Raw genomic sequence first — 17086 nt, 5'->3', positions numbered from 1 at the left:
ATCTATTTGATTGTGGTAAAACTATTGCTCCAAAGGTGACGGCTAGTTAGTATTTTCACTGGGGAGGCACTCCGAGGGGGGTTTAGAGGGGGTGGGGGAGGGAGGGAGGTCCTGGAGATTTAAGGGAAGGGGTGAGGAATAGAAGAAGAATGAGACCGCCGAAAATCCAGGATTTGCGTTTAGATACGAGTGAGTGTGCAGAGGACGAGTAAACGGAGGTAGCTGGACACTACAAGGCTCCTTCCATGTTTCAGTAAACAGGTAGTCAGATGGAAAAAAGGAGGGAAAAGTGTGGGAGGAAGGTGGCGTGGGTTAATAATGGTGATGGCCATGACGCAAATATGGAGCATGGTTTGTCCTGCACTTGCAGATGATTATCTTACAGGGCAAAAATTAATTTTTAACTGTAGTTCGGACATTTTGTTGCTCCTCTGAAGTAAGGGTGTCTCTTTATTTCCACATGACCCTCAGAAAGCATAGGATTATGCAGAGAACAGGGCTCATGTGGAAATAGAGATATGCCCTTAAGGTCAGAGTGGCGAGGATTTCTCGGCTCTTGTTCACAGGAATCTACAATCGAGCCCTTTTTTTGGCTTTCTTGTGACTTTGCTGGCAATCGGAAATATTTTATCTGCAACTGGCAACAGAGCTGCTATCTGTTTCATTCTATGCTCTCCACTGCTATGGCTCGAATTGTTCAAATTCTTAGCTTTACTGTACTGATATTTCAAAATTTCAGCTGTCTTTCTGGATTGCTGCATTACCACCTGCTTTGTCTAACTGAAGTTTTGTCTGTACTTGGTTTCGGCTTTTACATCTACTTAACTCTGTTGCTGCTTTTGTTCCTCTGCTTTTCAATTCCTTCGCTTCTGGTTAGGTCTCCTCACTTTCTAGACTAGACTGATGGACTTGTTTCTATAGTCCTTTGTAAACTGCACCATTCTACGCCCTCATTTCCCCGGAAAAGAGATTTTGGGGAGATAATTCCCGGGTAAGTAAAAGGGATAGGTCGATAAAGTGGTGAGTTTTTGAGAAGTGAGGTGAGTGAGAGGTTCCTGCCATAATAACTACCACTTAGGTAATTCCCGATGAAGTTTCAGTTTTTTAATCCCACAGTCTGCCTAAAGAGCTTCTGCTTGTGCCCGGGTTGGCAATCTTGAAATTATTTTTTTTCATGCACGCTAATTGAAGAAAGCCTACCTTTGGAAGTTCCGATTATATCCGGGTTCAGGATCATAACATTAGGCACCGAGGAAGACGGAGCTTTGTCAAGATGGAGAGCAGAACCATCGATTGAGAGATTGCTCGGGCTGGAAGAAAAGAAAGGAAAAAACACATGAGTCCACAAGAAAAAGTTTTCCTTCTTTACAGTTAACAGTAAACTATGCTCAGCCGCTTTCAGTAGAAAAGAAAATTAGTTGTTAGATACGATTTCCAAACAGATTTAGAAAAATAATGTTAGTCAGATACCACCGCTCAAGGAGGTAAAATATCATTTAGGAAATTATGATCATGTAGCATGGTGTCAACAAACAGATTTTCTAAGTTTTTGTTGACACCATGATCATCCAAAAATAAAAATTCTGACTCCTATGAAAGTCAATGACCAGATTGTCACTGAAGCTTAAAACTTCCCTCCATAACATCTTACAATTTTCAAGTCTTGGGGTTTGTTGACACCACGCAACGTCACCAAAATTATACAGATTTTTATGAGGAAAACTTACATCAGTGTAATTTTTAGATGAATGTAGAAAAAAATATTCAATTTGGGAAAGAGAAATTCAAACATTTATTAGATAACTTTTGGGACTGTCTTGACTGCTATCTTGTAGGCTAATTAAATGATGTTTTAAAATCAAGCTAAAGAATTTTGCTTTCAGTTCTAAAATAATTTAACATTGGCAATTAACAATAAGCAAACATTGCGAGACACATTATTATTTGTAAGCACATCAGAGCCAGTAATGTATTTTCCAACTCAGAGAGTAGTCCAGGCGCTGTGGGTCTGAAATGGAATCTCACTTGCAAAATTTCTGTCTGAAAGTATTAAAGCAGATTCTGATGTATTTTTCAGCGCTATGTCCGAATTTGATATTATCAAACAAGATAATATTGCGCTTTAGCTACCAATCCGGAAAAACCGTTTCCAAATCGGAGTTTGGTGTAAAAAAAAAGAAAGTATCTTATTTCCTGTTGATTATTTGCCAATAAGAGTTATTACAATAAAATAGATGGTTAAAGTTTAAAAAAATTGGCTCCTTGTAATTTTTTTTTTTTTTATCAGACTACGTGAAAGACTTTTTAAGGGAGGAAGAAGCTAAAAAATAGACTGTAAAATGAAAGGAGTAATACAACAAAGGTAATGCTTAAGAATTTAAATTAAGATAGTATTTTGGCTTTGAGCCAAGAATTTTTCATTACCCGTGTGAGGGAAGATGACTAGACACTGAGCTAGGTGGTTTTGATCGGGATGAGATAGATGGTCCAGCTGCGTACACTGATGGCAGGGTAAGACTTTTCTCCGCCAAGTACCTGTTGATGGTTGGGCCTGTTTCTATGTATCTTGCTGAGAGATCTGCCAATAGCAGAAGGGCACTTTGATTGAGTTCTTTAAGCTCCCTCACTTTGATGTCTTGCTGAAAGATTAGAGCAATAATACTAAATTTTCATTTCATTATGTGTTCTCCAAGCTTAAAAAAGAGAACATATCCTTTTAGTTACCCATGCTGAGAAACATCCAAGCATTTTATGTTGATAGAATGAAAATTGATGAAAATTTTTCGATCATACCGTGGAGAAAAATTAATCGAACCAAAGCCATAAGTGTTATGAATACCATTATTTTGCAAGAGAAAGGAGATTTTTGGAGATTAACAGCCAAACTTTCATCCTACCTGTCATCTGTATGCAGAGTGATCCAGACCATCCAAGCTTAAGAACACTGAAAATCCTTGAGGTCGATCCCTGACTTTATTTCTGTCCCTGACCTCTTTCGACCTTGAATAACCTTAGAAAAACTTGGAAGGGATGTCTAGATCACCTTGTACAGAATGGTCTGTTAAAATTTTAACATCATGTTTCATAATTTTGGTTTGTATGGATCAGAAAAAGGCAAATTTTTTTTGTAAACTTAATTTTCTTGTCTCGTTCTTGCAGAAAATATTTCTAAAACAAGTGTTCACTTGATAGAGCTCATCAAAATAATAAGTTAGGAATACCTCTGCAAATTCGATTACAGGTGCTCTTTCAACATTGAGATGCACTTCCCGAATTAATTTCTTCAATACTTTGTCTGCTCGCTGCAATTTTCTTTCCTGATTTTCTAAATGTCGATCCAATTCCTGAGCATCTCGATCTTTCTGTTGATACACTTTCTTTAGCTCTTCTTCACTTGATTTTAGCTCACAGTGAGATTTTTCAATTCTCTGGAATAACAAAGAAAAAAAATAAAATATCTTAATTTTCAATGACCATTTTCATTACTTCTTTGACGAAGCAGCAAACATATAACACCGAGATATAAATGAGAGATCTATCTGACTTCTATTGATCTGTTGACATTGGTATCAAGGCCCTCACTTAATACTTCTAAAATCTGAAAAATAGCTAATTCTGTTTGAAAAAAAATTAGAGAAAATCATACACAAGAGTAAAAAAAAAAATATGTGAGAAGTGGAAACATACTACGTTGGCAACGCTCACTCTTATGTTCTTAGAACAAAAAAAATCCATAGCAAGAGGAGATAGAACCGGTCCTTGGAAAAATAGAAGTCAAAAATCTAAAATTTGGGAGACTAAAGGTGAATTTTACAACACACCAAGGCCTCAAAAAATTAGAAACGAATAATTGTGAAGTTTCATGATTTTTTGATGCGACTGAGAATGGATGACCCCCTACTGTGGCCTCAAAAACGGCATGCGTAAAGAGACAAATAAGGCATGGCAGCGGAGAGACTAAGAGGGACAGCCACCGGCACAAAGTAGAGGAATGGCCGGCGGGGCAAACGGAAAGAATGGTATGATATTGTAAGAGAAAGAAAAAGAGCAATGAATGCATGAGACTTTCAAGGGAGATAGGGTGAAGCTTGGAAAATTAAGTAATACAATTGGCATTGAACAAAATACTGAGTGGGATGTGGGCCTACGTAAAACACATTGTAGCTGATCACATTATATCCATGGCCAAAGTGCAAAACCCATGTACATCCGTTTGCGACATTGCAGACTTCCTTTCATACTCATTTTTTCTTAGGAAAACTAGTCAAAGTAATTTCTTGAAAACTTCTATGATTTTTACTTTCTACATACATACATTCGAGTCGCTGTACAGCACGCCCGGGCGCTCTGCGACACCTAATCACCATCCTTGCCTATCGATCCAGAGGTCATCTGGTAAATGGCATCTTGTGATTTCAAATTGAATGCCACCTATCCACGATTTTTCTGGACGTCCCCTACGTCTTCTCCCAGGAGGAACCCAATCTTGCACCTTCTTGGGCAACCTATCATCTGCCATTTGTTGAACATGACCATACCAGACAAGCTGTTTGGTCATAATTTCATGCACGATGTTCTGCTCGGCGTTCATGATCTCACGGACTCTTTCGTTCCTTATGTGATCTCTCCTTGAGATTCCAGCTGATCTTCGCCAGAAATCCATCTCAGTTGCCTTAGGAATCTTTTTGGTACGATCTTTCATGGGCCACAGTTCACTGCCGTAGGTCAGAATGCTTTTGATTAAGGTGTTATAAATCATACTCTTTTTTTCTTTAGAGATACTTTGATCCCAATGAATCCTATTAGCTTTCCTTCCCTGATTTTTACTTTCTATTGGCAGAATATTCTTCATAAGTTTCAGACTGTAAAGTTGGCTTGTTTTTCTCCAGAGGGGAAATTTTGAAATACCAGAATAAAGATACGTTGTTTTGTACTTACACTTTAGGGTGAAATCAATTAGAAAAGCGCGTGTTTTCCTAGGAAATATACTTACTGCCAAAATACAGGAGTCAGGAAATCATCAATGAAGTATGGATATTAAGGATTATCGGAAACTCATTCAAAGGTCCTAATTTGCTTATTTCATCAAAAGCCACTCATTTCCAACTGCAATAACATCACCTACCTCGATTTCTTCATGGAGTGATTTTAGTTTCTCTTCCAGAGCTTTCCGAGCTTGTGATGCAGCATGATACTGACGCTCCATCTCTTTTAATTCCTTTACCTCTGGTGCATCCGAATCCACAGCACTCAAGCTTCTCTTGTAGAGGTTGTTTGATGCATTGATCACCTGCAATGTGTTTTCCATTGCAGTAATTTCTTGTTCAGCTTTGTTGATTTTGGCATCCAGATCATCACCTTCTTCTTGAAGCTCACCCTTTGTTTGGGCAATTTTTATTTTTAGCTGGGTGACTGTCACCTGGTCAGAGCCTTTGTATTCTCCCATCGTATCTTGTATGATTTCCAACCTAAGAAAAACCACATTTTTTTCCTCTTAAATGTTAAGTTACTTTTGATTTCATCATAAACACTCTTTACCTAAAAAGTTCTTATGCAGAAACTTCAAGTTTGAGAAAAGTAGAGGTTCTGTAGATCCTTAAATTGCCTATTCTGAAAAAATTTTAATGCCTTAGTAGGTGGAGGGTGCTGGTGTATTATCTTTAAAAACGCCACGATTTACTATAATACTATAAATTTGCTGAGATATGGTTGTGCAAGCAAGTAACAAACTTGCGAAAGGTCTTCCCGCCAGACAGAGGTACAAAAAGACAACTTGCAGTTGAACTTATCAAGAGCATCCAGGTAATGTAAGTGCCCCATATGGCTTGGACATCAGCAAAACATTAGGTAAATAGTTGGATACTTTTTGATATTTACTATCAAACCTGTCAATACTTCTATGCTAACCTTTTCTTCAATTGATTGATACGTATGTTTAGATGTTCCACTGATTTCTTCAACTCCGAAAGATCATCTTGTAAAGCTTTCTTATGCGTGATTAATAAAGTCCTCATTGTTTTTATTTCAATCAGACGCTCTTTCATTGCCTACACAAGAAAAAAAACTATGTTGAAATCATCTGTTGTCAATGGTGTTGCACACTTACAAGGGATATTAGGACCAATATTACTGCGTAGTGGAATGTTTCACAAACATTTTGGCACACACAAATATAAAAAACAAACCAAACACATAGAAGTACATCAAACCAGACCGGAACTCTGATGATTTGTAGTTTGCAGTTCAAAGATCAGTTTTGAAAAAAAGACATTTGAGGTTACAATCTTTGAGAGTCAGGGAACAAAGCTGTTTGATTAAAATACAACTTTATAAAGCTCTTTAAGCAAGCTCTTTATAAAAAATAAACTAGGACACCTAAAACTTATTCTTCGGATTGCCAGGGAGTAGATTCTATCAAAAACCCCTTTGAAAGTTCCAACCCAACTTAAAAAAAAAACACATCTCAAAAAGGTACCTCTGAGCACTTCAGTCCTTCATTTTTTTTAACCATGACATGGATCAGGATCATGATTGGATCATGATTTCATGGATCAGGATTTCGGTAAGGATCAGTATCAAAAGTAAGTCATTATCTTCGGTCTTTCACATCAGAAGGTTGTATCTTTATTCTACTTTTCTTCTGAAGGGGAGTGAGAAAAAGAGAGAGCGAAATAAATTATACTTACAGCTTCCAAAAATGAGCGCTGTTTTTCTAGATCACACAAGGAAGCCCCTCCTTTTGCGACTAATTTCTCCAAATGGCTGGCGCGAAGTTTCAGCAAGTTTTCTTCAACACGTTTATCATTTACCTCGTTTTCAGCAATTCGAATCTGCCTTTGACCTGGTTAAGAAAAAGACTGAATGAACATTTTGCTCAAAAAGGAAAGGTTATTGGAAAAAATAATGTTTCAGAGTTGAATCCATAGTAGGAGAGATGAGATTTTTTTTTCTCCTTCCTAACAAACGTAGGAACCATAAAATTACACAAAATTACGTGATAGTTGAAGGGTTAAAATTCTAGAAAATATGAAATACTCTGCCGATTTACTACATCTCATTTTTGTAGGAGGTCATAACTGTCTGGCACAGCTGATTTTCAATGAAATCATAAAAAGCAGCAGATCATAGTTCTATTTTGAAAGGAAATTTTTAACAAAAAGTGTAGTTTTTTTAATTTTTGAGAAAACTGTGATATTTTCAGTGAATAATAGAAAGTTTGATTCTGCCATAACAAACTACCAACACAATGCTATACAGAGCTTATTAGATTGTGTTGGGTGACAACTACTTGGTGCAAACAAAAATTTTGTGTCAGAATGAATTTTACATCATTTCTCTACCTCCTACTTTAATAGAAAAAGGACTAAAGTGCAAAGTAAAAGCGAAAAGAAACTGGTGCATGAGAGAACATTTCTATTCTCAGCAGATGTCACGATTAAAAAATTAAAATGTTTAGGCTTGAACGAGCAGCAATGAAATGAGGTGCATTGAAGACAAAGGAGTTACCATTTTCAACTATAATTGATAAATCTGTAATGGAATCTTTTAACTTTGATATTTCAGGATCATCTTTCGAGAATTCTGACTTAATCCTCTTAAGCTCATCCTAGAAAAAAGTAACATTGAGGGCATATAACCTTGAAGATGAAAGTAGAGAGAAACCAGGAGAAAACCACAACATGACGACTTGAACATGTATGGCCCATTTTGAGACTCAAAATTCTGTCTTTGTCAAATGCTACCTTCCGAATGTCCCACTGGAAAATTGATTCCTTAAACTTACTGACTGCGAAATAGGATTTAAGTAAGGATTTTAATAACCTCCATAGGTTGACTTACTGATAAGTGGGATCTCTTATCCGGTTAATTTCCCATAGAAACAATTTTATTCAATTTAGGGATAAATTTAGAATCTGATTTAGACTGGACATAGAAGGACTCGCACACACTTATGGGAAGCAGCCACTATTGACGGATTGCCTTCTGACTTATGTCTTCGATTCTCTCAAGATGCTGATCAAAAGTTATATGTGCGCCAACTTTTCTACGATGCACCTTTTCGCAAAAAACTAAGAGAAGATTCAAATTATTCGGCGATATGAATAAAAAAAGAACAAAGCATTTGAGGCAGGCCCGATGTAAATACGGCAAAAGCGTAGCGAGTGTCCGTTCTTCTTATCTGCCCTGCCGACTCAGGGGCTATTCTCCCTCCCGCCCTTGCCCGGTAGCCGTTAGACTTTCCTGTTCTTCATGCTCTTCAAGAATTTGATTTGGATGGACGAGCAACAGGGCGGAGCGGAATCCGGTGATAAGATGCTGCTCAGTGCGAGAGTTTCCCCTGATTTGTTCACACGCGTACTGCAATGAGGGAATCTTACTGGCTTTTTTATGCCGAATAATTGAGATCATCTCTTAGGTTTTTTGCGGAAAACGGTTTGTGCATCGTAGAAAGTTGGCGCACCTATAACTTTGGATCAGCATCTTGAGGAGAATCAAATGACATAAGTTCAGAAGGCAAATCCGTCCTAGGTGCAGCTTCCCATAAGAGGTGTACGGGGTCCTTTGCCTATTTGGGTCCCATTGTTGACTTATTTTCACACTCAGTCTGACAGAAATGCGGAGTTACCGACAAAGTATCACCAACAGTACAGGCAGTCAACAACAGAAGAAAAAGTAGCGAGTCACAGATTAGAAACACCCGGTACGGAGCTGCAGTTTTTCTCAAGTTCACAATAATTGCATTGCCATTCATGTGATTTCTGACTATTCTTACCAGGAAGTAATTGTTCAACGAATACTCGCCAGAATCTCAGCTTGGCAACTTTGACTGCTGTAAAGCATTTTTCTAGGTAAGAATGGAGGGCCTCAATTCAGCATTTTGCGATTATAAATCTATGTGATAAGCCACTGATCCTACAGTTATTTTACCATATTGCAACTGATCTACATAGTTTTCTTTACGATTAAAATGCAATTATGCACATCTGTGTAAGGTGAATTGTTTGCCCAGGAACATGTTGCAAGTAATTGCCCTTTACTGCTAGTCTCTAAACTAAGGCCAAGGTCACTTAAAGGAAAAATTCAACTTGGCGTGACAAGTGAACATAATTCTCAATTTTTTGGACTCATCTGTATTTTAAAAATATATTGAAAATTGGAAAGATAAGTGCTCTTTCTGAGTGCTAATATTTTTCTGACTCGGCCAGAGATTGAAATAGATACTCACTTCACTTTGAGTAACTTGGGTAAGAATAAAGTCATGGTCTTTAGTTTTTTCCTTCAAATCGATTTCCAGCATTTCAATTTCTTTTTTCAAGGATTCCAAATACTCTGAATCTCGTTTGCCTTCTAAAAATGCAATTTCAGTGTTGATTTGAGTCAGCTGCAAGTTCTGAAAAGACAACGAACAGAAATTAACTTGGAGACAAAATTCTAAAAAGATTTGGTAAGTATTGTTCACTTGAGGGAGTTCACATAGAGAGAGGAGGGAAAAAACAAATTAATAATAAGCAGCCAACAACATTAAACCCTGTTTGAGGTAAATTTACCCTTTTCATGGGCTTGCGAACATACTGAAACTGCTTGTTGCTTAAGTAGATGAAAAGATGGGGTCTACTAAATTCAGGATGTTAAAAATGCTTCCAGTTACTTTTCTGTTGTATGAAGATCACCAAAAAGTTTTATGTTCCGTTCAAGTCTTGGTACAAATTTACAAAAACATTAATAGATTTAGTTAGAACTGAAGAAAAAAAGACTTAGCTTCACGGAAAATGCTCATGCATCTTTGAGGACTACCTTAATGGTGAGTAGTCGAGTAAATCTGGAGGGAAGAATGGTTTAAATGATACATTAAACTGCTGTAAAATAATTCAATTGTAGATGAAATACACATGTAACAAACTATGGGGAAGGGGGCTTTAGAGCAAGAGGAACATTTTTTCAGATGAGCGATTTTAAGCAAGGTTGGTTAAAATTCCGAACTGAAGTTTTCAGTACTCTCTCTTCTATCACACAGCGATTTATGAGCAGTTCAATTTCTTTCTATGACAATAAAGGGTAAACATGTACAGCAAAATCCAACGATTTTTCGTTGAATTTTACAAGAACCAACCTTTAACATGTGCAGAAACTTAACATAGCAGATCAAAACTTGACATGGCTTTTTCTTGAAATTACGATTTTAGAATTACAAATTTCAAAATATCATAACTCTGGATTGCTTTGCACCCCCCCCCCCCCCCAAGTGTCCATTATACTTTCCTCTGACTGGTGGTACCATAATTTCAGATTGGACTTTTTTGACATTAAGGTCCTCTCTCCTGCAAATGGTGACGAATGGAAAATTAAGATTACCTGGTTGTACAACATCTCTTCCTGGTGAAAAATTTCTTTTGATATTGATTTCATCTTTTTGTCAAGTGCTGCTGAATGAGCTTCAGAGAACTGGATTTCTTGGAAACAAAGTTCGCCCTCTTTTTTGATGGCAGATAATTCAGACTCGGTCTTATGCATTGAGTCATGAAGTCGTTTCTGTTTCACAGATATTTGCTCTAACGATTTCACTTTGTCCTTAAACAGTAAAATATAAAATAATTGATTATTTTTGAAGCCTGCTTTCCTAAATTGGATTGTCAGTGCTTTTGATTCATTTGACTTTGCCTTTTTCCTCCAAAAAAAATAAAAAACTAAACCAAGAAAATCAGGAAAAAGAGAAGGAGTCAAGAGATCAAGAATTGGCTTTTATTGATTCGTTATTCTCAGTATAGAAAATACCTGAGATCTTTAAAAAGTAAAATATAAATTTCAGACAACATCAACATTGCAAAAGCCATGTTTTGGGATAAAATTTTGCGTCTCAGATTGATGTACATTAATTTCACGCATGATTTCATTACACTGAAAAATTCTTAAGTGTAAAATAGTTAGAATCATTCCATTTTGGCACAAATTCTTTTTGATATGTTCTTAGATTTGAGAGAGAGTTCTAGTGTATGAGGATACTGAAAATTTTATATTTTGATTTGGGAGAGATTTTAACAGTGGATGGGGGATTCAGTTTCAGCTGAGACAAGTCTTAAAAAATTTTAATTTGGAGGTGTCGGGTGTCAGAGAGTTCTCTAGTAGTACCATAGTAATTTAAGTATCCTCAGTGTTATCCTTATACCTATAATATTAGCTAGAAAACATGAAATAGAATTTGACTTACATCATAGATTTTGTGAGGGATTCTACTCCGTTCAAGAGCTTCAGTTGTTTCAGTTTTTAAAGTTTTGAGTTTATTTTTTAAGTCCTCGATAGATTCTGTTAGACACTTAACTGATGCTTCTTTGATATCACACTCTTCCATCAATTTTTTCTCTTCTTTTTCCTCTCGAGCCAACTCATGTTCCAACTCTGCCAATGCTCGCTGAGATGTGAGGACCTGTAGAACAAGTCCACCAATTTCGTAAAAACAGCCCACAATAAACAATTTCTAATACAAATAAGGATGCATTTCTCCAAATAGATGATCTTTCAGCAATAAGTATGCAAATTTTAGACTTTGAGCAATAACTTTAAAACTTGAGTTAGTAATTTTGCGAGAATAAATCAGTCGAGAGGTTAGGTCATTTTCCTGTAACCAATTTGCACAATAATGTTTGAGGATTGTATTATGGGTGCTTAACAATTAGAGTTGTTCAACGCAATGAAACTGTTGAACAGACGGTGATAAACTGACATTGAAAGAGTCTGATCTCTACACCTAGCTAAAAAAGAGAGAAAGAAAATTCTGATTACACAATAAAGATTACTACTTGATAAAAAGAACTCAAGAAAATGAACAAATTTTCAACAGTTCATCTTTTGGATGAATTTTATTTGTAGATACGTCACTTCCATTACCTGACTAGAAATTTCTTGGAGAACTTCATTGATCCTTAATTTTTCTTCTCGTAGATGTTCGCAATTTGTGGATTTTTCTGTTATTGAAGCATACAATTCAGAATTATCTTTGAACTGCTCTTCATAAAACTGCCTTTCTTGTAAAAGCTGCTTGTACTTCTCTCTGCCAGATTTCTTGAGATTTTGCAGCTCCTAAGAACAGACGCATGGATAAACCATTACAAGCTTCGAAAAGAGCATGAACAGGTAGTTAAATGGTTGTTTATTCCTCTCTCTCTATCCAAATGAAACTATTCATTTCTTTAATTTTTGTCACTTTAAACAGTGGTTAAAGAATTTAACTGTTTTTGTCTACCTTTTTGAGGTTTAACATTTTAAAATTTGAATTCATAAGAATCATCAAATAATAGCCTGAGAATTACTCTCATATTAGTTGTAGCAAACAATCAATTCCACGCATTTTTAACTACAATGTAGAATTGACATTGACTTTAGAGAACTGCATTGAAGACAGAGGACAACAAGTCAAAACTTGGCTAGAGAAAATCATGCAGGTAAGGCTGTTGTAGAGATAAGTCATCATTTCAAAAAACAGATAACAAACTTGTTGAAAGACAAATAGATTCAGTAAAGCAATCATTGATCCACCTTTGTATTTTAAAAGGGAAACCTCACTTGAGAGTATTCTATTCTGCTTGTGAGAAAATACAATTTTTTGTTTGATTGAGAAGGTACATTTTGAATGAACACATTCTCAAGAAAACCTTCAGGACTTGAAACATTTTATTCCCAATGTATACTTTCTACAGACTAAAAAATTAATGAAAACGTACTTACCATCAAAGTTTTCATTATTGTGTCATCTCTAGCTTGTAAGAAATTCACAGCAGCTCCCCACTGTTCAAGAAGCTTGTTCCGTTCTTCATGGGCTTGACGAAACATCTTTGTTGTGTGACAGAGTTCATTTTCAGATATTTTTAATTCACTGACAAGGCGATTTAGAGTATTTTGGGCTTGCATTACATCAGAAAGCAATTTCTGCCGCTTCACTTCAACCTCCTAGAAACATGAAGTCAGATTTGAATTTTAACACTCTATTAAAAGTTACAAAAAACAAAAATGCTCAGAGAAGTTCATTATTGACATCTATGACTTCCACTTTCTTGGAGAAGTACATGACTTGCAGAATCCAATCAATTTACTAACGCCCTCACACAGGAACTTCCATTACTCTTAGTCCATTGGAAGTCTGAAAATATTACCTTCAATGGTATCATTGTGACGTTTGTAGCTTTAATAATTATTGGGGGGAAAAATTATGGAACCTGACATTCGAAATGGCACTACATGTTTTTCTGTAAGTAAATGCCAGAGCGGTAGTGCAAAGACTAACTTCTTCTTTTTATCTATTGAAAAAAGCCTTCAAACAATTATTGTGGCTGCGTACAATGAGGCTCTCAGAACCTAAACTTTTGTTATTTACTCACACAGAATTTAGAGTCATCTTCAAGTTGATATTTTTCTAATAAATTTGCATCACCACTGTTTTTTGACAAATCTTCCTTCCAGGCCTGGAGAGCTTCTTCACCCCACTCAACCGATGCTTTCAATCCCTTCAATTTGGATCTAAGTTGAAGTTTCTCATTCTAGAAAAGGATAAAAAACAAAAAAAAACCAATATGAGTAATATGCAATGACTACAACATATTCGTATAATCAAAGCAAGGGCCAGAGATGCAATTTCATGAAATTTTATAATGAATTTTAATGATTTTTTTTTTAAAACTTTAGCCATGGATTCTGTACGCCATGAAATGCATAGGAACAGTAAATTCTTAGTTTGGAAACTTTTGAAAAAATATCATGGGGTCAAAGTCTGAAGTTTCTCACCAAATTCTCAAATATTCGTTGAAATACCGTATGAAATGAAATTTCATCTTTCGTCTCTGGCAAGGATTCTTCAGAGAGTCCATAGAGTTCAGGCGCATTTTCAAAATAAAATAAAGAGAGATTCAATACAGACCTCTAAAGAATGTCGAGAGTCTCTGAGTTCATTCAGCTTCTTCTTACAGTTTTGCTTTTCTTGCAGAATGATACTGTGCTCCCTTTCCAGAGATAATATCATTTCATTTTCAGCATTACATTGTGTTTCATATGCTGCTACAAGCTCCTAAAGAAATACACATATGATAACATTAAAAGAATTTGATAAAATGGGGGAAATCTTGCAAGTCAAAAGAATAAAGGAATGTAATGTAAAACAATGTAAAAATTGAATGGTCCTTTTACGAATTGACCATGATTCTAAATCCTGTATTTCTAGGAAACGAATCATAGAACTTCAACACACATACAAAGTAATCCAATATTTAACAAAATTTTGATCAGCGCATTGTGTTCACCTTTTTGCAGAAACCCAGCGCATTGCAGAAAATTTTGGAGGCCTAGAATAATTTACACCTCTGAACTTACATCAAGTTGTTTTAGTTCTTCCAGTAGATGCTTATCCCGAGTTTTTAGTGATTCCAGACGCTCCTGCAGTTCTTCAAGGGCAATTTTCTTTTCAGCTTTTTTTCGTAACTGTTCTTCAACCTGTAATTTATTAAAAATGGTGTAAGATAAAAGAAGACTGCTACTTACATACAATTTGATTTCAAAAATACTTCATCATAGGAGCAAAAACAGTGGCAATGATAATCGGAAAAATATTTTTGAAGAAAAAAATTAATGCTGTTTTTTTCTCTCTCATATTTAGAAGACATATGCACCATTGGGGAAGACTGACTTGCCTGTTTCATGATTAACCTACCCATGATGGGTTCTTTGCGAAAAATAGCGCCAGGGTTACGAAACATTCTGCTCATCACTGGACCACGAGTACAGAAATTTCCCCATATCGCAACCACCCTGCTGGCATAAAATGGAGGTATCCCTTGAGAATAAGAAAAAAACAGCAGGAACTCTGTGAAAACAGGGCAAAATGAGGAAACCCTTCCAAATTATTTTTATAATACAGAGGTTACAGGGTAGAGGAAGTCAATTTTATGGATGAAAAAGAGAGAGAATGAGTAGTATAACAGGTAAGACAGGTGCATAAAAAAGGATATCATAAAAGATAGTGCGCGCTAAATAGACAATAGACAAAAAGACTATAATATACAATTGTTAATAGACAAGTGTTCATGCTCAAACTGGCTGAGTATCTGTTTAATATATTTACCTAGGTCTGACAGTCCAGGTTTGAAGAGTGCAAATATTGATATATTTCTGGATAACAATTTTATACACTCAGCATTTTGAATGTTTTAAGTCGACGAAGTTACGGCTATTCACCGAAAGAGGTGCATACATTATGAGCTTTATTAACCTTGTACATACCTCTTTTTCAAGAGCTTTGTTCTCTTCATTGGCTACTGGTATGCAAAATCCATCAGCCCAACCGAGCTCTTTCATGAGATCTTCAACCTGTGGTAACATGGTGATGAGTGGTCTTTCTCTGGCTTTCTCAGATAGAGTCTAGGATAAAATTTTCCTTCCGTCAACTGAATAAAGAACTGACAATGATCACTCCATAATCAGTCTTTTCCATGAGCAGATCATTTCTGGCATTAAAAAACAAAAAAAGAAAATCACAAATAGGTATGTATTAAAATTTTATGAGTGGCAAATAAGAGAGGATGGATTGGACTCCTCGTTACCTCCAAACCTGAGTAGCAGAGCGAGAGGAGATTTAGTTTGTATAAATTGTAAAGCAAACATAGAGGAAAAAAAGGGAAAAGGAAGGATAGATGAAAAAAGAGCAGGGCAGAACAACTTAGCATCCGAAGACGATGTGCTCTCGGCTACTATCAGCATATGAACGAAGCGCATAGGACTCAAGAGCCTGTCCTTGAAGGAATGAGAAAATGTGAGAAAGCCCTTCTCTACAGACGCGCAGTCTTGTTAGGCAAAAACTTTAAGTGCTGTAGATCCACCTTCATTCACTGGAGATGGTCTGTCACAGAGTGTGGAGAACATAGAGTCCTCGCCAAATAAGTTTACGCACTTTCAGACTATGACAGAAGATTCGCCATATTGAATCTTCCATTTAATTCATACGTGAAAGTACCATCAGGAAATCTTCTGTCTTAGACTAGTAGTGCACAAACTTATTTGGCGTGGACTCAATTTTGATGCAAGAGTGCAGATGAGAGGAGACATTGGGTATGAGTGAGGCGTATACAAGCATGAAAAGGAAATTAGTACATTGCATAATGAGGGAGGTTGTCGCATATCATCCACATCGGAGGTGAGGAGTAAAGAAAGAAAGGGAGTGGAATAGGAGAGGGTATGATTTTTTTGAGTTGGTTGTCACGGGCTACACGTGCCAACACGTGCGTTAGAGGGGGTGTGCCTGTGCCTGTACTCTGAACCGGTCAAGAATTTTAGAAAAACACGAGTTTATTTCCTTACCACAAGCACAAGATTTTTTCAATTGGTATGAAGATTAAGTTATACAATTCACGGGTAGATTAAAGTACGATTAATTGGATTAGTTCCACGATTAAAAAAAAACGTATGTAACCACGATGTAACACGCATGTAAACAAACATTTTTTTTTACAACCTATTTTTCCAATTATTCCTCTATTCGAACAAAAGGAATCTTAACCGCAAATTCTGAACCAGACGCTTTGATTGGTCCAGAGCGGTTCATTCCAATTATTCCGAGTTGAACCAAAACAAGCGGGAATTTCAAATTATTCCGGATATCCTGTCTACCAAATCGTTTCCGTTTCCGGTAAACAGTGTTGTCAGTTTTAAGAGCATTCGATAAATAAAACTGACAACACCGCTTTACCGGAAACGGAAACTATTTGGTAAACAGGATATCCGGAATTATTTGAAATTCCCGCTTATTTTGGTTCAACTCGGAATAAATGGAATGAACCGCTCTAGACCAATCAAAGCGTCTGGTTCAGAATTTGCGGTTAAGATTCCTTCTGTTCGAAAAGAGGAATCATTGGGAAAATGTAGCTTTGAACCAATCACAGGGCGAGCGATTTTGAAACAACTGATCTTGTCAACCATGGGGATTATGCAAAACACAGATTAGTCCAGATCGCTAACATCGGCGGAGGAGCGTGAGTAGTTTTGTGAGCGCCATTGGCGGGAAAATCCATGGGCATTTAAAACTAGGAACCAAAACTGAAATTTTGGCTAT

At 36.5% G+C, this 17086-nt stretch overlaps 1 protein-coding gene across 2 annotated transcripts; it reads right to left on the bottom strand.

Moving 5' to 3' along the window:
- Window positions 1-5327: 5327 nt before the first annotated feature.
- Window positions 5328-16512, bottom strand: LOC109042318 (coiled-coil domain-containing protein 39). 2 transcript variants are annotated; one of them, XM_072302818.1, is made up of 12 exons: window positions 16336-16512; window positions 15262-15485; window positions 14356-14475; window positions 13907-14053; window positions 13371-13529; window positions 12721-12942; window positions 11884-12075; window positions 11207-11422; window positions 10354-10569; window positions 9227-9391; window positions 6687-6841; window positions 5328-5468 (listed from the first exon to the last, which is right to left on the bottom strand). In XM_072302818.1, exons 2-11 carry the CDS (start codon window positions 15358-15360, stop codon window positions 6806-6808), a joined length of 1572 nt encoding a protein of 523 aa, XP_072158919.1. In that variant the 5' UTR covers window positions 15361-15485; window positions 16336-16512; the 3' UTR covers window positions 5328-5468; window positions 6687-6805. The 2 variants fall into 2 exon arrangements, with proteins under 2 accessions (XP_072158919.1, XP_072158918.1); XM_072302817.1 differs by lacking the exon at window positions 5328-5468 and adding an exon at window positions 5908-6047.
- Between the last annotated feature and the right edge of the window lie 574 nt (window positions 16513-17086).

The sequence above is a fragment of the Bemisia tabaci genome, chromosome 7, assembly GCF_918797505.1.
Source record: "Bemisia tabaci chromosome 7, PGI_BMITA_v3".
NCBI lineage: Eukaryota > Metazoa > Arthropoda > Insecta > Hemiptera > Aleyrodidae > Bemisia > Bemisia tabaci.
The sequence above is the reverse complement of the archived record's forward strand: the minus strand, read 5'-3'. Positions and strand labels throughout refer to the sequence as shown.